We start from the raw sequence: 21,227 nt of genomic DNA, 5'->3' as shown, positions 1-21,227 counted from the left end.
AATGAAGCTTGAACACAGCATTAGCCTGACAAGACAAGTTGGACACAACAATCAATGAAGAATACAGGTCAACCCAAGGAACACAAAGTAGTGTGTCTGATTACAATTCCCGCTACTTGTGCTTAATTGTTGCTAACTTGCTTCCAATAAAACAAGGCCTTGCAAAAGTGTTAATACCCTTTAACCCTTTCCACATTTTGCCACATAACAACCACAAGCACTGTCTTAAGATTTTATGTGATAGTACAACAGGTAGTGGTGCATGACATGATTTTTAAATGGTAGTCTGGGTTTATTTTCAGCCCAACTGTCGGTAAGGCAAACAAACGGTAAGGCCCAAGGACAAAGGTACAGAAAGAAAAAAATCTGTTTAAATTTAGCACAAAATAGTTTACAAAAATCCATGGAAAAACTAATTTTTCAAAAATCTGGAAAAAGGAAATCATGTCAACCAAGACAAACGTGGCTAAGGATAAGACATAAAACAGACCTAGCAATTAAGTGAATATATACACAAAGATTAGCCTACAAGAAATGAGCGGTAACACTAAGAAACAACTATGACAAACACATGGAGATAATTCAAACAATAACTTCAACACAAACGTTAAAACTAACACAATGGTCAAAAGGAAACTTTAACTTTCTTGATGTAATCTCTTCCTTTGTGGTTTTGGCTGTATGTTCATGGTTGTTCTAGTAGAACAGGGGTATTTAACTCCAGTCCTTGAGGGTAAGTGTCCTACAACTTTTAAATGTGCCCCTAGTCAAACAGTCCTGAATCAAATGGCTTAATTACATCCTGAGTATTCAGTCATACCCCTCCCGACCCCACTAGGGACAAGGGTGTTAGAAAATGGATGGATGGATGGATGGATGGTATTCAGTCATGTTCTCCATATTCCTGCTAATACCCTGATTATTTCACTCAGGTGTGTGGAAGCAGAGACACACCTAATAGTTGCAGGATACCGGTCCTAGAGTACTAGAGTTGGAGACCCCTGTGCTGGAAGGTAAACCTCTGCACAAGTCTGAAGCCTTTTGGAGTCCCTAACAGATTTTCTTCCAAGATTGCTTTGTATTTATCTCCGTCCGTCTTCCCAGTACCTCTGAGAAGCTTCCCAGTGCCCACAAAAAAGATTTCCTTATAGCATGGCCCTTCTACCAAGTTTCATCATAGAGACTGTTGAATACAAATGCAAGCTAGACTTTTTCAGATTTGTACTACTATTTTGTAAACATTTTTAAAAGTCATTCACTTCAAAATCATGCTATTGGTCTGCCATATAAAATCCTAATAAAAGCGATAATAAACTTTGCTTTACATCTGTGATTAGCACATGTGAAGCTTTGCTGTGACTTTTCCTTCCAAGATCAATTTGAAGATAAACAGCCGGGGACAATTATGAATGACTAAGGGAACAAACCGGCCTGTGTTTGCAGGGAGAAGATGTTTTCTTGGAATGATGTTGTGTGATGGGGGTGAGATGCTGTACTTTAATGTCTGCAGGATCCAGTTGAACTGGTTGTGGAATCTGATAAGGCTTATTCCTGGCTTCCATGATGTGGCTTTTCTGGGCACATATAGTTTGTAGGTGACCCGGGGCATAACCACAAAACTGTGGTGAGATAAAGCTTAGGAATCACGAGGAGGATCTAGTGGCTATGACTTAGACATGTAGCAAGAGAGCTTTTGATTTTTTTACCATATACAGTGCCTACAAAATATATTCAACCCCTTGGATATTTTTCACTTTGTATTGCTTTTGCAACATTTTCCCTCCCAAAAATGTCTTTAATGTCACAATTAATAGAAGTATTTAACATAAAGTAATTGCACAAATGTTTTTCTCCTGCCCTTATGTACCTTTAGCTGGATGCTTCGGGTCATTGTCTTGGTGGAAAATAAATGTTCTCTGAATCCGCATCTCTGCCAGATGGAAACTAACCATCCTCAAGGATTTCCCTGGATTTCTGTTAATTCACTTTACCTCTAACTTTTACAAGCCTTCATGGATCAGGACAGTGTGGTTGTGGTGTTGTTCGGTGTCTGCCTAATATAGCATCTTGTCTAAGGACCACATAACTCCATTTTTGGTTTCATCAGGCCAAAGAACTTTCTTCTACTTAACCATGGAGTCTCCCACATGTCTTTTAGCAAATTGTAGTCCAGCCTTTATCTGAGTTTTCTTTAACAGTGGTTTTCTCATTGCCTCTCTCCCATAAAGATTTGACTGGTGAAGAACCTGGGCAACAGATGTAGTTTGCAGAGTCTCTATCATCTCAGCTATTGAAGCTTGTACCTCCTACACCGTAGTCATGGTGACCGGTGTCCTCTTTCTCTAGTCTCCTTCTTCATAGTCAATTAATTTGTGAGTACAGCCTGATCTAGGCAGATGTACACATGGGCCATGTTGTTCTTGTTATTCTCGATGATGATTTACCTGAACTCCAGGGGCCCTCTGACCACCGCCAACAGGCAAGACAGGTGAGATGTCTTAGTCAAGGACACTACGACTGAAACAGATGGAGCGGGGATTAGAACCGGCAGCCTAACAGTTACAAGTCCAACCCCTACCACCATTGCCACCGTTTATAATAAAGAGTTCATGTTTGTGCTGAATCTGAAACTTTTACTTTCTTCATTTCACCTTTACTGACTCAGTATGTGCAGATGATTCCCTTATTTTCATGTTTTTGGTTGTATAAAATGGATAACTGTTTTTGACATCCCGGTAGGGGGAACGTGGCCATAAGTTTTCTGTTTGGCTTTTTAGTTTGAAATGAACAGAACTGATAATGACAATTTAATCAAATGAGAACAAACCAGTATTTAGTGCAGTTTAACCTTGAGACATAGTAAATTAGAACTCAGTGGTAACCTAAGAGAATGACAATCTGGTTGCAAGAACATTGAAGGAATCCAGAGGGCATGTGACTTACAAATGAATTCCAAGCCTGTTGTTCCAGAATACATTTTACAACTTGTTTTACATGGTCATTGCTAGTGCCAGTGAAATGCTGTGGTTCACGCTGTGACCATTTCAAATACGTCTTGCATCGTAACAGTCAGCAAATATAGCTGAGCAGTATAACTTGCTTTGAGCAGCTTCTAAGGTCTGACAGATTGCTGAGGAATTATTTGAATATGTTTGTTTGTGGTCTTTAGTTTTTTTGTTTTTACAAGCCGCCTGCCTGTCCACTCACTTGCTGCGAGAGCTCTGACCACAGGACTCACCACACAAGCTGTGCCCATGCAAAAGTAAAAACTGCTGCCAGATATGAACTCATGACATAACCAACAGTGTAAAAAACCCAGAAAGTCCCTGAGATTTTCAGTCCAGCCATGTGGTTTGGATTGACACTAAAACCAATGTCTGAACCAATGTTCAGAGAGTAGCTTCCGGGTTCCGTGTGTAGGTATGCTTACACACTGATGGAAGTACACCTCCTTTCCAGAATGAAAATGCAGCGTGCAAATGTCAGATAGTCCTTTTTCATGGCTCTTCTGCTCACTGTAAACATTTCTGCTTGCTCACCTAGTTTGTGTTAATGTTAAAGAAGGTGTACAAAAAACATAACACAATGTTGGAAGTCTTCATACCTCTTACCCGGTTCCATATTTTGCTATATTCCACCCACCAAACTCCAAAGGCTCCTGCATGTTCAGGCATACTGTGCGAATGCCATGCAGGGTTCGTCTGCATGGCGAACACTGTGAGCCATGCAGACTGCACATGCACTTTCTACACACAGTCGGAATTTCATTGTCAAGTGTACCAGTTGTCTTCATTTCTCGTGATATACTGCATTCCTTTATTTCCCACAATCCTTAGTGGATACTCATAAGTTTGGTGAGCTAGTTAGGTGTCTATAATGACAGCCTCCGCACAGCACTCTCTGTCTGCACAGGACAGAGAGTTTGATGTGAACACTGTTTCCTGCTGAGCAGTTTACTGCATGACACAGAGTGTGCGTACGTGGTCATAAAAATTGTTCTTTGCGCGGACTTCCACTTTGAGTCCATGTTGAGTCCACATTGAGTATTCGAGGACCTCCATAGACTGAAGTACACCCAGGTATGTTGGGGCACTAAGTGCTGAATTGAGATTACATGTGACAGACCATGTCTAAGAAGTGGATAACTGTGAAGTGGGAGGATATCATTCATTCATTCAAATGAAATAGTGGCTAGATGAAAGTCACTGAAGATCAAATAATGATTTACTCCCCTATGTCCAAAATGTTATTTCTGGCATAAAGACTAGACTGTACATCTTCCAAAACATGTACAGTAATTTCATCCCTGTGAAACATTAGCTATGTCAGCATATTTCTCTGGGGACACTTGTCAGTTAGAGAAGGACAACATGGATAGAACTAAACACCAGATAATTTTATTAAAGGTTGGAAAAGGCTCAAGACAGCTGCAGAGGTTAACCTTCAGGCTGGTCGGTGATAAGATAGATACCTGCTGGTGCATGAGCACCTGCCCTTTTTCGTCTGGAAAAAAGTGCCCTACTGAATTTGTTTTTACAGTGTATATTGTATACATTGTATACATGCTAAGATAGCATTTCTGGACTTCTAGTCCTACATTTACATAGGTGTTTCACTTAACAAGGATATAAGGATTTTATAACTTTTTTCTCTGGACATAGTTGATTTAACTCGTTTTGCCAGGAAAAGTCCAACAGCACAACATGGCACCACCTTCTTTTACTGTTTGCCACTAATGCCTTTCACTAGATTTCTCAGGCTTGCTACAAGGCTTGTGTAAGCTTGCCAGTTGTTTAAGCATAAGAAGGAAAATTAAAATCCCCACCTCACCAATAAAAATAAAAACAGCATCAGTTTAATAAATCTTTGAAAATATCAGAACAGTTTATCCTAAAGTACTTTTTGTGGCGAGGAGGGAAAGGATGTTATTAACTTCCTCTGTCAAACTTCTTAAAGTGTCACAGTAACATAAAACAAGACCACACTATGAGTAACAGCAGCACTTTCATTTATGTTCTGTGCCAGTGTGGAATCAAAAGAAGTTTAGGGTTTCTCTTCTGATGCTTTCAGTACCGAAAGGGAAAAATATAGAGGTTGATGTATAGCAGTAAATTGTGTCTCCTGTCTTGGTTCTACTGGACCTGCATTCTACTTATCTGGATTAACAGATAAACAGATGTTAAAGAGCAACAACATGCAAAAACAATCCAGACAAATGAATTTCCAACTGGATTAATTAACCTCAGCAGCACAAAAGGAAAATAAAATCAGCAGGTCATTGAAATGGTGTTTTTATATTAGTCTTAAAAATAAAAAAATCTGTCAAATAGCTAATCCAAAATCACAGTAGTCTTTAAGTAATTGCACTGGCTGTTTAAAATTTTGTTGACATCTTATAGGGATCTGGATAATCTTGTACCTTACTACATTTCAGGTCTGGAGCATGCTAGCTCCTTTTCACTTTGCTTTCCTACAACCAACCAGGGTAATGTAGCATTTAGCTTCTAGGCTACCTTAGCTCTGGAACAAACTATCTGAAAAGCTGAAATGTGCATTAGCTGCTGGTTCCTTTAAATAAGGAGAGAAACAGTTACTGTTTACTGCTGCTTTCCCATAAATGTCAAATTTTACTTTTTTTAAAAAAAAATCTTGTATGTCAGATCTTAACATTCTTTCTTCTGCTTCCTCTTTTGTTTTCAAACCTTGCATTTTTGAATGGTTTTGTGAAAATGCAAACTGTGTTTGACAGTTTATTGTTTTTCTTTTATTATTTTATCAATTCAACCTGCTGGGAAACGCAGATGTATAGTAGCCCTTTGGGTAATTCTGGAATATTTACACTCCTATGATTATCTCTGTGCATATTATATTCTAAATAAACAAATAAGTTTCTGCTACAGAGAGCAGATAGATAGAGGATTGTTGCCTACCAGATGTAAGATGTTGGAAGATTTTAATAGGACATAAAAACAAAATGAACAAACAAAAAATGTACAATGAATCTAATTCCACCATTGTTTTTAATGTGGAATGCACTGCCATGGTTCTTGTCTCCTCAGGGGGAGATGGGTGATGTTGGACCAGCTGGTGATGTTGGACCTAAAGGTGCCCTGGTGAGTCGACATAAATATTACGTTTGTGAGTACATGTATGGCCATGGTCTTTATCACAAAGTCTTTATCTGGTTCCAACCTGATAGAACCATTGGAGCTCAACCCCAGACAAGCCTAATGCCACAGGAGACATTGCAGAGATGCTTTATACTGAAGTCAGACTTGTTTTGGTGATACAAAATGTTAGCTGATCGGTGCACAGCGATTCAGACAAAGATATCATACAGCTATATGTGAAGAAGCCCTAGAACGTTAACTGTTTTAAATCCTCAAGCTAAAACTCTACCCTTTGAAACTAACGTACACACTGAGACTCTAAATGTCCACGCTTTAATATCTGAGTGGAAAACTCATCACAGTCACACCCCGCTACCACAACCACACTCTCAATTTATAGAAAACAGTTATGACTGCACATTCAAATACATACACAAAGCAACAAAAAGTTCTTATTTTTCTGTCTTTTGCTCATTGTCCCCTTTTGATTAGTGAAATCCAGATATTCCCTACCATATATTTTGCATTGCTTGATCATTCTATTGTGTAGGTGAAACCCACATTTACACACTGGTGGAAGCACACACTCCTCTGTACAGTACATCCATACTGCTTGCAGTATTGCGTGCTGAGCTGACTCCCTGCTGGAATGTAAAGCCAAACTCCCCCTCCCTAGACTCACAGGAATCTTCAACTCTGAATGCAGTTAGTTTTATGGTTCCATATACTTTTACTGTACTATATATTGTCTTATTGTCTTGTAACACAATCATCATAAAACTGTTTCCATATTCATTCCATTGAGTTGAAGATTTACTGTTCTACTCACAGACACGCAAACCCTGTTTGTAAAAGAAGACCCATGCATAGTATGTCTGTTTAAACAACAAAAATGCTAGAGACTATATAAAAAGTATAATATTAACAATTTAAGCAAGTTCAGCATTTTTAAGCTTTCATTTTGAATTTGAGCAGTAAAAATGTAAACTGGAGTTATAATTTTATATGAAATTTGGATGTAGCAATATATTCCAGCTCAAGATTCATAGTAATATTTTTGCAAATTTTGTATGTTTTACATGTTTTCATATATAGATTAAATGTTTTTTTAAATCATAAACTAGGTTTTAAAATGCCTGCAACCACTGTAGAACATTTAACTCCAGCTAGTCGATTTATTTATTTATTTATTTTTAAATTCCTGTCTACCTCTAAAGTGGTCCCTACTACCAATGAAGTTGTGAAAATTCATCTTTTAGTTGTTACAATTAAGATTTTATTATGTCTCAAACTAAGTGTTTTAGATGTCGAATTATAGATCATCAAATGTGATCCAGACTTTAGAATAATGTGAAAGAGTCCTTTAGTTTAGAGACAAAAGGAAGCTGTCAAGCAGATGCTAACTGTGGTGTCTTTAGCAGCTATTAGCTAGGGTAGGTTAGGAACCACAGCAGCCTCCAAATACATAGAATTTGCAAATACTTGAGATTCCTTAAAAAAATAACTGTTCATTAATAGTTCAACCTCCAAATATACATTAATATACATTAATACACACACTGGAATCCATTTTAGCACTAACGCAGAAGCTAACATCTAGAGTCTTCCTTTTCTGCGCACTTGGGGATACGGCTAATTAGCGCTCCGGAAATGCTAGCCTTGTAGCATGCACCTAGCTTGAAACACTCACCTTCTGATGGAGGTTCTAAATAACGGTTTGCTTTTACTTCTCAAAGTCTCATGCTAACAGTAGCTACAAATTGCTTTGGGATACTCTCAATAATGAGATATGTTCTAATAACACTACTGTGTTAAAAATGAAAACTGAACTCCTGGAATTTGGTTACAAACTGGACTTACTGGCTGTTAAATTTGTAACCATCAAAAAGAAAAGCTCAACTCCTCCTTGCTCTTGGTTAATTTAGTCTAATCATTTCTCTGTGCCTTCTGCTTGCCGTCTGCTCTCCTCACGGTGGATGTATGATTTGGTTTTGATGAGCAGGTTGAGCTTCACATAGATAATGTATTCTCATCCATCCATAGACTTCATGACAGAGCTGAAAGATACTGGTTGAACATGACTATAGTCACAATGGAGAGCCAAAAGTAGACAACGAGAAGCTGAAAATAAAATAAATCAATGACATATGCTTTCACACCAGTCTCCAACAGTAACCATTTAGTCTTTTTTTTATGTGTGGTCAAGAGGATCTGAGAAATTACTAAATATCGGGGAAAGAATTCCTATGCAGGCAATGTTAAGATTGTATTCAGCCTTAGCTTGGTTAGCGCCAGTGCTAATGCTTGATTCAAATTTGTTATCAAGATGTGCTCCTAAACTCTGAGGTAGTTCTTTACAATTTACCCTTTAGTTGTTAGGAAAATGTAAATGACAAACCAGTTATTAATTATGTTTCTTTTTAACCTAGGAGGACAACCAAAATGTCAGAAATGATGTTAACAACTTGATTAACTAATTTGAGAAAGTTAATTTTATTAAATGTTATAGATTTAACTCAAGTGTCTTATTTCAGTGTCTTTCTACTAAAATAAAAGTGATGTAAAATATTACATCATTGTGTAATGGTTCTTTCATCTATCTGTGTGGTTCAGTAACAGTAGTAATAAGGTGGTAGTAAACATGATAATGACAGACATACTAAAAATGACAGAGCACAGTTGATGTTTTAACGGCAGTCGTTCCAGAATTTATGATTGAACTCATCTTGCCATGCAAAAACCTGTTGATTCCAGACTTATCCAAACACACCGCTGAGGACCATCTTTTGCTCTCCATATTCAAGTAATGAAAATGTGTTAAAGAACATGTTAAAACTTGGCACTAAAGCATGTTTTCAAAGTTTGAACCCTTAACTCTTTGTGTCATTCAGCAGGCAGGCTTTGGGGCTTTGGCTTTCATTGGCTTTAAGATTTCTGTTTTTTTAACATGCTCAAAATCATCACCTTTACCTTTGAAAAAAATGCCTGGCTAAGCAGGAAAATGCAAGCTATTACATCCTATTCATACTGCCACAAACAGATTTGTTCCAACACAACTCCAATGTTTCAAAGATTGTTTTTCAAATTGTAAAACTCCAAGAAAGGAAATAAAGTTACTCTTGCTGTTTTTGGAAGTCAGTTGTCAAGATGTACTTTAAGAAGGAATTTTGAAGAAATATTCAAACTCTTTCAGAATAACAGAAAATGTTAGCATGAACATGATGGAGACTGTGAAAAAATTCTTATTCTATAATCATTTTTCCCAAGTACTGCCAAAAGCTACATGTAATACTTTCCATTCGTAATTAGAAAACGATATTTATCAAAACTCTTCTCTAACTTGGCTGAACAGAGTGTAAATTTCATCTCAACTTTCTGTTCTTCTGTCATCCACAGGGTCCCATCGGACCTCCTGGTGAAACGGGCCCACAGGGATCTCCGGTAATGTCTGAACTGACTTGTGTTGGCATTCTTGTTGGTTTAACGTCCGTAACACATTCCCTATGCTTCTGAATCCATTGTTAGGGCGAACAAGGCTTAGCTGGGCTTCAGGGACCACCTGGTCCGAAAGGAAACCTGGTTAGTATTCTTTCAAGTTTTAAAATGTTTTGTCAGCACTCAATTAGTAAGAACAGACTTACTTTTTTCCCCCCAATTTGTATGTATTAGAAATGTAACACAATTAAAAGTGAGCATTAAAGCAGGTAGAGGAGGATGGGTTTAGAGGAGGATGGGTTTGGTCCTCACCATGGGACTGACAGTTGTAAACACTTTTTGATAATCAGACACCTTTCCGCCTTCAATAAATTAAAAATATAAAATCATCGGTGACACATTTATTGCTACTATTGTCAATACTTTGGCCAGTAGGAGAACATTTAGTCTTCCTCTGTAACATTTCTCAAGGGTGGTGCAGACAGAGAGATTAATGTCTGGTTAATGACTAGATCTAGTCCTGGATTGTTGGAACTCCTCAAAACTTCCTCTTCCTTAATAAAAACTTTAGTTCCATTCGAAAAAAACAACAGACAGTCCAGTCCAATTTGAATGCATTCTCTCATGAGATTTTAGCCAGATCTGGATGCTTTTTGATTATTGGAATAAAATAATTCTGTTTTGCAACCCTCCTCTTTAGTCCAAACATGTGGAGAGAAACTATGAGTCCAATATAACATGTGAAACACAAGCAGCAGGACATTCCTGCAGTTCCTGAAGGGTCGATGTACACCTCTTTGCAGTTTTCTTCACTATTTTTATTAGTCTTGTCTTTTCATCAAATTTGGACCAAAGTCCAATATCAATTATGTGACATGTTGGGTTTTTATACTGATTAATATTTCAATATAATCAATATATTTTTTAATCTCCCCAAGTTGACAGACATCTTGTCATAGCAGCACTGCAAACACTCCCTTCCTGAACGTATCTGAACAGGAATAAAAACACCAAGCTGCTGCTAGCAAAGAACTGTTGCTAACATGACAAGTCCGTCCAAACAAGAGCCTTTGCAGCTCCTTATTTGAACAAACAAAGGCGAACGTGCTGTTCAGAAACAGTTTGTCTAGTTGATGGTAGGTGTAAACGATAAGTCGACAAAGAATTAGCTCAAGGGTGTGCATGCCGATTATTTTTGCTATTATGAGATAAATTAATTGATTTGTCACTGTAATTGTACAGGATTTATGTAACATTTGGAAAATGTTTAACCCCCCCAAAAAGCAATAACAATAAAAAATAAAAAAAAAACCTTAGCATTATAACACGAGTGTGAAGACTTCTGAGAGGGAATGTATGACAGAATACATTTTCCATCACTGTTGTCCACAGTGGGTATCCAAACATTGGTCTGATTAATGCAACAGTGAATTAGTGTGAGAAGAATCTTAACTCAGTTACACACTGATTCTTGGAGAGCTCGGACAAATCAGAACCGTTTCTGTTTTTGTTTTTTAATGTATGCTGCCCTCTTGTGTTCAGACCTAAGCATTACAAATTACCGTATCATAAAATGTGAGGATGCAATCTGACCCAGCATGACCTGGGTGGACTCAGTGGATTAACGGGACGACAATGAAGAGCTTCCTGTCTTAAGAAATCAGTATGAATCAGTCAGCACACATATGTGTCTTTCAATAACAAGTGACTGCATTTGTCTCTCGCAGCCTGCTGGAGAGCTCTGCATCAGCCACTGTAGGTTACAAATAGAGTGCCTTGTGAGAGAATTCACTTCACTTAAACTGTTTCATATTTTTGCCACGTTACAACCACCAACTTTTGTTGTATTTTATTGGGATTTTTCATGATGCACATGGTAAATAACGAATTTGGACAAGAGTGGCAAGAAGAAAAACCATAAAAAACCCCCACAAGCCAAGCCAAATGCATGACACATGTCAGATTTTTATTTGTATTCCTTCCACTTCACAATTAGCTTCCCCTTTATTTTCACCAGTCACATGAATCCCAGTAAAGCACAATGAAATGTGTAGCTTTAATGTGACAAAATGTGGAAATGTGTAAGGCTTATAAATGCATTTACATTCAAAACCTATATAAAAACCAGTCTATTTGTTTTATAATTGGAAGACATACGAACAATAAGAAAGCCAGGCTCTTGATGCAGCAGACTGTTTTGCTCAATATGTCAACTGTATTTGATAGTGTATTGGCTCTTTATTTTATCATATGCATATACATTGTTATGTTTTTCTTATTTTATTGAAGTGATGTGTGACAACCACAGATGATGTGAGTTTTGTGTAGTTTTGTTGGTTGAAAACCAGCCCTGTGTCTCCTTTCTGTCTGCCTTTCCAGGGAGTTCATGGACCCCAGGGGCCCCCCGGAGAAATTGGCAGAGCTGGTCCCAAGGTTAGTGTATTGAGCAGTATAAGTAGTTATATAATATAGCCATCCAACATTCACGTTCACACCCAGCAGTAGGGTTTTTATTGTGGTCTTCATCCAACTCGGGCGGTAGCAGATTTTTGTCAACAGTAGCTACATTTCCATTAACCATAGAATTGTGCAATTTGACATTTTGAAAATAAAATTGCTTAATGGAAGCACAACAATTTTGAAAAAAACTTTCATTTGTCGCTAAAAAGTTTTGCCGAGAGAATGAGATGGATTTTTGGCCATATTGAATTTGGTTCATTTAGCAAAACTACAACTGGAAGCACTTTTTCACATCCTACGAGTCACATGACCAACAACCGGATGTTGCCGCTGGCAGATGCAGACCAGCATGAAGTAGCAGGAGGATAATGGTGCAGCCTGTCGCTTGAATAAACTTTTTCATGTTGCTTTATGTTTCTTATATAATGGAAACACCTCAATTACAAAATTGTGTTTTTTTTCGACATTAGCGGAATATTGACAAAGTTTTATGTTTGCATTGGAAATGCAGCTAGTCTTGGAAAATTCCATTGAGCAACACACTTCAGGATGCACGACATATTGGCTTAACATCCGTATTGGCTGATAGTAATTTTTTTAATATATTGGTATTGGTCCATTAAATAAAACTAGACCGCTATTTATCAGGAAGATTTATCAGAATTCCTTTGATTGTCATCGTTCAAGAAAGAAAGCACAACAAACTTTAGCAACTGATATTTATTTCCATCTTCTTGCCATTTGCTTCTGGAGGGTGAGAGGAGGAGGCTGATCATGTTGCAGTAATCGTGCCAGTATGAAACACACCACAATCTATAGCTTTGACAAACATATAAAACCAGTAAGTCTTCAAATTCTACCAAGAGTGATGCCATTTTCTTCTTAATAAAAGCCATGTGGCTTCTGAATGACCTGTTGTGATCATCACAGCAAGTTAAACAGTGAAGATGATGGAATCAGCTGAGAGTATAACCCATCAGAATACATCAATTTCCTCCAAGAAGCCTTCTGTGAAAACCCCAGTAACTCACATATGTGGTGTGATACCAGTGTGCTGGTGACTGAGATGGTTAAATGCAGATTTACAGTTTGTTTCAGAGCCATGGATGAGGTCATCACATTTTCTCTTTGTCCCGCCCACAGGGTTCATGTGGTGAACCAGGAGTTCTCGGCCCCCCTGGTCTTCCAGGACTAAAAGTGAGTGAAGATTTGCTTATGGATTTTAGAAAAGTAACCTGCTAAATGTAGTTCATGTGTTTTTGCTCATTTTATCTTGGTGAAAATAACGAATATTTCAACAATGTTATGACATCCAGGTAGAACACCTGTGGTAACCTGAACAGGCATCTTTCAACAAACTCAGTTCCTTCTATTAAACAGTAACATCCATTGGAAACAGACATCTGATTGTATTTACTTTTACATTTTAATATTTGAAAACATAAAAAATACTTTTTGAGCTAGAGTCAGTAAGTTAACATGTTGGAAACATATTCACTGCCCGTATTTTTCTTAGTATTATTTGAATGACGTTCATTACCAAAGCTAAGTGTTTTTGCAGACTCCTTTTTAACAAGTGCAGCTGGAAATCTCATTTTGATCCTTCAGTTATGTAAAAAAAAAAACAACAAATCATGGAAAGAAGAGAAACATAAAGTTCATGTTAGCATCTTAAAATAACCACATTAGAAGCAAAACCGTATTAAAATATCAGTATATTAAGCAATTTAATTTAAATGTACACTAGCAAAGATTTTATAACCTGACTGACAATTTCAACTCAATTCAATATGTATTTATGCGAAAGGGAAATAAAATGTTGTTACAAAGTTTCTCCTATGCTTCATATGATCCAAGTATCTTCAAAGAGTCCTTTTAGATGATAGCAGCCAGTCTTACAACAAATCAGATAAGACTTCTGACTGAAGATTGTTGCTGTAGTTCATGAAATGCTAACAGCTCAATATGAGGGTAGCAGCTTTTGAACCTTTTAGGTACTGATCAGCTGCAAAAACAATGCCTTGTTGCCACGGTTATGCACCATAATTGTCCAAAAACAAAAAAAAAGGAAGGAAGAGCAAAAACATTCCAGCTGCACAGCATCCAAAACCAGCTAAAAAAGCTTGAGACTGAAATGACTATTTGATAAAGAACCTCATATCAATTCAAATCACTTCATAGATGTTTTGCTTTGTACACCAATTTAATGAAAAACCTTTTTTTAAAAAAAAGATTTGTTTCACCAAAGATCTATAACCTTTGACCTCTCCAGGGTTTGGTGGGGGAGCCAGGCTTTCCGGGCCAACCGGGTGTTTTAGGGCGGCCAGGCTTGAAAGGTCATAAGGTGAGAACCAATATCAGCAAGATGTATAGACAATTTGATCCACACTGAGAGAGGTCTTCAGATGACAACCGTTTTTAGAGTAAATATTTGTTCCAGGGCTTTTGGAAATATATAAGATGCCCATGTTGTATTCTGAAAATGTTTACAGCATAATATACTTATTGATTTTGTGCAATAATGACATAATTCATTCAAGTGTGTAAAAATTTCCTTCACACTTCTTTGGCAGTAGGTGTTAAGTTTTCTCTCCTGTTCGCACTGGGTATTGTTTCTGTTCAGCAAGAAGACACTTGCTGCGTTCCCATTAACCAGAAAATTGAAATTAAAAAAATTAATTTGCCTGGTGGAAACATGCCAATTTTGAAAAAACTCATGTTTTTCAACAAAAGATTTTGTGCTAGGATGAGGTGATTTTGCGGTTTGTAGTATCAAAATAGGTGTTTTTTCGCATCACACAAGTCACATGATCATCAGTTGGAGGTTAGTACTAGCTTAAACGACAAATTAAAAAACAACAGGAAGTAGCTGCAGGATGATAGTTTGGTTTTGTTTTTTTGGACAGTGTGCAGCTGGCTCTGGCAGAGCTCTCACAGCATCACACAGTTCATAAAAGGTTGTGTGTCATTCCATTGTGTTGAATCCATAGCTTTGGTAAAATAGCCAACTGCAGTTTTTCCCAAAATGTCTCATACGTAGCCACTCCCAAGTAGACGGGACTTGTCGCTCCAATGACAATCCAATCCAAGACGCCAATGTTTCCTCTGATTGGCTGATAGATGGTGAGAGCTAGCACCATGACTGCATTATGAATATATCTCATGCTTTCATCCGTTGATGCCATGATTTTTTGAATGACTTATCGTATGAACAAGCCTATTCATGTGTTAATTTAAATTATTATTTAATGGAAACACCGCAATTTTTGCACATTTGTAAGGGAAGAACATCTACTGGTGCCACTATTTATAAATGTAGTTATCTTTAACATCAGGTTCTCATTTAGTTTACGTGTTATTACCTGACTGTATGTTTTCATGGAGTCTAAAGTTCTGTGTTGTGTTTTTAGGGGGACAGAGGAGAGAGCGGCTCCAAAGGAAACCGGGTACGGTGGAGAATCTTCACCTCTGACCACAGCTACAAAATCATCCCAAATGACCTCCCTTTGTAGCTGAGAATAGTTATAACCCTCTATTATAGTACTGCTATCCTCTATATATAAAACATAAAAGTACACAAATACATACCCCCCCCCCCCCACACACACACACACACACCCCCACACACACAGACTGTAGCAGGAGACAGACAATCTTTTTTTTTTTTTGTCTGTTTACAGGGCCAGCGAGGAGAAGATGGAGAACCAGGAACTCCCGGCATACCTGTGAGTGTCTGTTCTTCCACTGGGGGGCAGCAAAGTCTTTGTATTTTTAAATCCCGTATGTCTATATATGAATATGAAGCTCCTGATAGCAGCATGAGCATGATCTCAAACTCCAGCAGATAATTGTGATGGTTACCATTATAAGTCACATTTTCTGTTATATTTGAAAACTGCTGAAATTATCAAACAGTCATCACAGTTTGGGGTGTGAATTTATCATATCGTATGGTTATCATGAAAAACTTCTTATTATAGGAAGAATTTGGATTCATCATAGTAATAAATTGCAATTAATGATATCAGAAACTCCAAAAACTGGTTGACTTGTCGGAATTGTTATTTTTATTGTTTTCTTTGCTGAATGATTCAGTAAAGCCATATTTTTGGATCAGTAAATATTTTTCAAGAGCAGCATTTGTTTGCAGGCTACAGCCATACTATTAACAAAAAAAAGTTGCAAGTAATAAATTATCATCACTTGGTTTCTCAATAATACCACCAAATACCGTGATGAGATTTTAAGTCCACATCACCCACTCCTAGTGCAGCCATATTGGACTTTCTCCTGCATCTACTAAATTAGACTGTGGTGTAAAAAAGTTTGCACCACATATATCATGGTTCACCTACTTTAGCTGGATATCTTTTTAATAGGGCTGTGCAGACAGCAACAACAGGAAGTGGTCATTGACCTCTAGGCTTATCCAATAAGAGAGGAGAGCTGAGAGGCTCGCTAATTTAGGTGCTGCTAAAAACAGTTAGCTTTAATGTCTGTTTTCTGTGTGCCAATTTTAATTTATAGTAAAATAGCTAATACCTAAAGTCCGCAAATACTTGAGACTCTTTCTAAGAACACATATAATTCCTTATTTTAATAGTATTAACATTAAAATAAAGTCTTTAGTGTGTTGTAGTGCTACAATAGTAGAATCTGTTGTAGCATAACCGCAGAAGCTATCATCCACTGTCTTCTTTCTTCTCTGGGAGGTTCAGCCAATCAGCATCAAGGAAAATAAATGTCGTTCTTTGGTTGGCTGCTCTGAAAACATCAGTCAACAAGCGTTTAAAGTAGCATTTTAGCTTCCAAATCTGCATTTTTGTTTGAATTTCAATAAATTACTTAGTTATGTTCAACAGAAAAACCGTGAGTAGGCAGTGGACCACAGTTCTTACATTTGTGTCGAAATTACCCGTGATTTCCAAACATTGGAAATGGCAAAATACACCTATAGGCTAGAACTAATTGCCCCCCCCCCTCTCTCTCTCTCTCTCTCTCCTCTTCTACCTCCCTCGCCCTTCCACCTTCCCAATTTTCTGTTTCCTGCCAGGGTGATGTGGGATCCAAAGGATGGAAAGGAGAGGTTTGTAAAGTTAGGCTTCCAGTATGTCTTATTTTGTAGCCCAATAAGTAGCTCCATCAAGCGTCTGGAGTGGAAGAAGACTTAGAGCTAATTCCTCATTCCTGGGGGAAATCTCCCACTACTTTGTGAAACATTTACATCTAAAAAGCACTTAATGTCAAGTACCTACTGCACTGTGTGGAAACTCACAATTTATGAAGATGCAGTTTCCCACAGCGGCAATGTAGGAAATAGTGCTAAATTATGTAGCAAGCTTTGTAATGAAAATCCAGTAATGGACTGGAAAGCATCATAGTCTCATTGCATCATTGGACCAGATGTAAATCTTTTAACATGTCTGTACGGCAAACATACCAAAATCATAAATGATCGGAAACAACTTTTCTTTGATTGCGGTGTCATTATTAGTGGAAGACACCAAAAGCAATCCCACTAGGTCATATAGCTTCGTGATTGTTTAAGTTAATATGCTGCTGTTGTTCTACCTTTACTGTTAATACATGATGTCAAAAATGAAACAGACTGTAAAGTTTCTGCTATGGTGAATAAAACTGCTAGTATTCTGCAAAGCTAAAGCAAAAAAGTCAGAAAAAATACTACCATACTTCACTTTCTGGCATTTGCCAGACTTCCTGTTTTCAGTTTCATTGCTTATGCATTGAACTTTACACCAAAAAAGATTTTTAGATCAATCTGATTAGACTGATGTGTTTGTCAAAGACAATACTTTGTTGCCTACTTATAGGTTTTATCATTGTTTTACTCATTTGTTCCCTTACTTTTTTCTTTTTCTTGATTTTTTTCCTTTAATGATGATGTTTGGTTTGATAAATACATGTTATTAATTGGACCAAATTTTTGAATGAATGTAAATACAGTACAAAAGCCTTAGAATAGAATAGAACAGCATATAATAGAATAGAAATGGCCTTTATTGAGACAGTAAAACTTTCTAACTTTTTATGTAACAACCACAAACATCTATACATTTTATGCATTGTTTATTACAAAACAGGGTATAGTGCATAGTTGGTGTATGTGTGTCTGTTTTTGACAAAGAAGTTGAAAGGTGGCATAAATTTATATTTATATTTCTTTTAACTGTAGGGGTGTAAGTACTTTTGTAAGGCATTGTACTAGTTTGTACCCAAGGACAATAATAGCAAAGAAAATATAAAAAATTGGGTTTGCTCTCAGTTCCAACTTTTATACTATTGTGACACTTTGTGTGTTTTCCTTCAGAGGGGATTGAAAGGTGAAAGTGGGCCAAGAGGGCCAGAAGGGAAGAAGGGTGATACAGGCCATTTGGGTATTGTTGGTCCCCGGGGATTTCCTGGTCAAGACGGACTTCCGGGTCAGCCCGGCCAACCTGGATATCCTGGAAAACCTGTAAGTAAAAACCCTTCAGACTTCGATGCTCAGCTGGATACAACAAGCTTAACGATACTGGCATTCTCTAATGGATGAACGACCTGATTGATGTTTGAAGGCCCCTACATACTCAGGTGCACTTCACTCCGCAGAGGTACTCAAACATCAATGTGGACTTGTCCTCATCAAGGTCAATTTTAATGGCCTCATACAAAAACTCAAACTCAAACTATTTTGTATGCGCCAACTGCGTTTCTATTACAAATGTTTGTAAAACTTTTACAGTATTCAACTAGTGTCGAAAATTTTTTTTTTGCAATTGCGGTGTTGCCATTAAATAAGAAATGCAATTAAAATCACATTAAAAAAACATTCTGCGCCATCATCCTCCAACTACTTCCTGTCATCGTCTTCTCTGTAGTTTGTGCCAGTGGCAACATCCGGTTGTTGATCATGTGACTCGTGTGATATGGAAAAAGTGTTTCCATTGCAGTTTTGTGTGATAAACTAATTTCAAAACTGTCAAAAAAAAAAACCCAACAAAACACCTCATTCTAGCCCCAAAACATTTAATAGAAAAACAAGAGTTTTTTCCAAATTGACTGTTCCCATTGAGCAAATTTATTTTCGAAATGTCAATGGAAACAGATTTCTGAGTTCATAAGGTTGAGAGTCGGTGCAAACAGTCACAAGTGTGACTGGCACAAGGACTGAAAGTATTTTGAGCTTTATGTAAAACAGTAATACTGGAAATGAGACCGAGGTCTCATGACTTTGTCTAATGACAAGGTGAAGATGTTTTTGTGTCGCGCACAGATCATGTCATGTAACTTTTCAGACTCTTTGGCCGCCTGCTATAGTGACCCCCCTCACATAGAGCTGGAAAATCACAAGAACTGTGCAGAGTAGAGCAGAGTCATGTAGGCGATCCATGTGCAGGCATATATAGAGACAAGATGTGTGTATTCCTGTTTTCATCACCGCTCTATTGACTTATGGCATATCTGTGTGTTTCAGGGCAAATCTCCTTCAGATGAACATCTTGTTAAGATGTGTGCAGATGTTTTGCGCAGTACGTATGGTTTTAATCCTCTTTACCGCCAAACTAAAAACACAAACAATGAGTGTTTAAGCTTAAAATATCACTTTAAACAACAAGTACTGAAAAGTGCTGCTTCAGCTCCCCCAAATAAAACAGTTAGACATTTTTTTAATTAACATTCAAGAAAGTCCATTAAAGGTTTCCACACAGTGCTTGCAAACGTATTCAGGTGACTTTTTCAGGTTTTGTTGCATCAAAATCTGTTTTATTTAGTGGTGGAACTCCAACTGAAGTTATTAGATTTACATTCTACAAACATCTGAGAGGTGATCAGTGGAAACAGCTCCATTTTTAGCTAGATTGCAAATACTTACGGAAATTTGACTTTTTTTTCATATTTTATACATTGTCAAAACACACACACATTTGCAGACTTTTTGAGCAAAGAGAATAATTTGCTCAAAAAGCAATTTTTAATTATTATTCTATATAATTTAGAATAAAGCTGTAATATAACAAAATGTGGAGAAAGGGAAGCACTCTGAATACTTTCCGGATGCGATGAAAGAATAAGTCTGAGATTTTGACATTTAAGATAAAGGGAACTACAATTTGCCTATTAATCCAAAGGGATTAATAAAGTTTTCATCTATCTACCTGTCTGTCTGCCTGGCTATCGGAAATACATTTTAGTTTCTAAATGCGCTTTAGAAGTCATTCACCAGTTTCCTTCTATTCTAATGCAATGCAGCACATTAGCTGATAAATTATGCTGGTAATTGTAGCATTGGGAAATGAGTCATCATTCTCATTCAGAGAATAGAGCAAAACTCTCTACTCTCTTAGGGCCCAGCCTGGCGTCGCTGTTCCTCCTGTTGATCATTTTTACACCAATAGCTTTGAATCGCTAAGAATACTCTGCTAACTGCTCTCTGACTGTAAACCAGGTACCACTATGTATTTATTATCTTTCACGCAACATATTTAACTTACCTGGTCCCTTACCAGCTGCATGTACCACATTTTTGCAAAACAGAACATGAAGTGGATGAGTGGGAGGAGTTGCTTCAGGATACTAAAGTAAAGGGGCTTTAGGAGATTAGCATCAACTGCGTCCAAGCCAAACAAAGCAGCTTCTTCTCTGCAAAAACTTGTCTTTGCTGTCTTTGCTGGAGTGATTGACTGAAACATCTGCAAGGAAAGGGCGGCACTTTCAGTGGAATCAGGAATGGTAGATTTTGTCCTTTTTTGTCTATGAAATGGCCTGCATTCTCAGCTTCTGCCCTTCAGCGGCATACAAAATAGCCCCCATCCTCAGTCCATATCCACAGTTCATTGCTTTTTTAAAGTTTCCGTGTCGGGAAACCAGTAAAGAGGAACAATCTGGTCAAGCGAGACCTTTGTTTATTAAGTTAAATGCTTTGTAAAACAAAAAACCAGAGTAAACACACTACCCAAACTATAAAGCATGTAGATGCACCATGCAACACCACGTCATACTTTCATCATACTTTTTTTCCAGCCACAGAGTAGATTGGAACATAGATGGAAGAAAATACAGAGCACAGGAAAACCTGTGACAATTTGCAAAATCCTTGAGGCCGGGATGAAGGTTCATGCAGGAAAATAACCCAAAACATAAAGCCAGAGTTATAATGGACCAATGAAAGCATGTTCAGTTCAATTCAAAAATAGTTTATTTATCCCAAAGGGAAAATCAAAC

General features: G+C 37.5%; 1 protein-coding gene across 1 annotated transcript in view; it reads left to right on the top strand.

Annotated features, from left to right (window-relative positions):
• The window catches only part of LOC116712207 (collagen alpha-1(XXI) chain-like), a 55,601-nt gene that overhangs the window by 26,773 nt on the left and 7,601 nt on the right, over positions 1-21,227 (top strand). Inside the window, exons 19-29 of the mRNA XM_032552081.1 lie at positions 6,060-6,113; positions 9,507-9,551; positions 9,636-9,689; positions 11,925-11,978; positions 13,149-13,202; positions 14,278-14,349; positions 15,416-15,451; positions 15,686-15,730; positions 17,059-17,091; positions 18,334-18,480; positions 19,480-19,534. Coding sequence (XP_032407972.1) covers positions 6,060-6,113; positions 9,507-9,551; positions 9,636-9,689; positions 11,925-11,978; positions 13,149-13,202; positions 14,278-14,349; positions 15,416-15,451; positions 15,686-15,730; positions 17,059-17,091; positions 18,334-18,480; positions 19,480-19,534 — 649 coding nt within the window. The remainder of the gene's footprint in view (positions 1-6,059; positions 6,114-9,506; positions 9,552-9,635; positions 9,690-11,924; positions 11,979-13,148; positions 13,203-14,277; positions 14,350-15,415; positions 15,452-15,685; positions 15,731-17,058; positions 17,092-18,333; positions 18,481-19,479; positions 19,535-21,227) is intronic.

This window comes from Xiphophorus hellerii, chromosome 21 (genome assembly GCF_003331165.1).
Source record: "Xiphophorus hellerii strain 12219 chromosome 21, Xiphophorus_hellerii-4.1, whole genome shotgun sequence".
Lineage (NCBI taxonomy): Eukaryota > Metazoa > Chordata > Actinopteri > Cyprinodontiformes > Poeciliidae > Xiphophorus > Xiphophorus hellerii.
The sequence above is the reverse complement of the archived record's forward strand: the minus strand, read 5'-3'. Positions and strand labels throughout refer to the sequence as shown.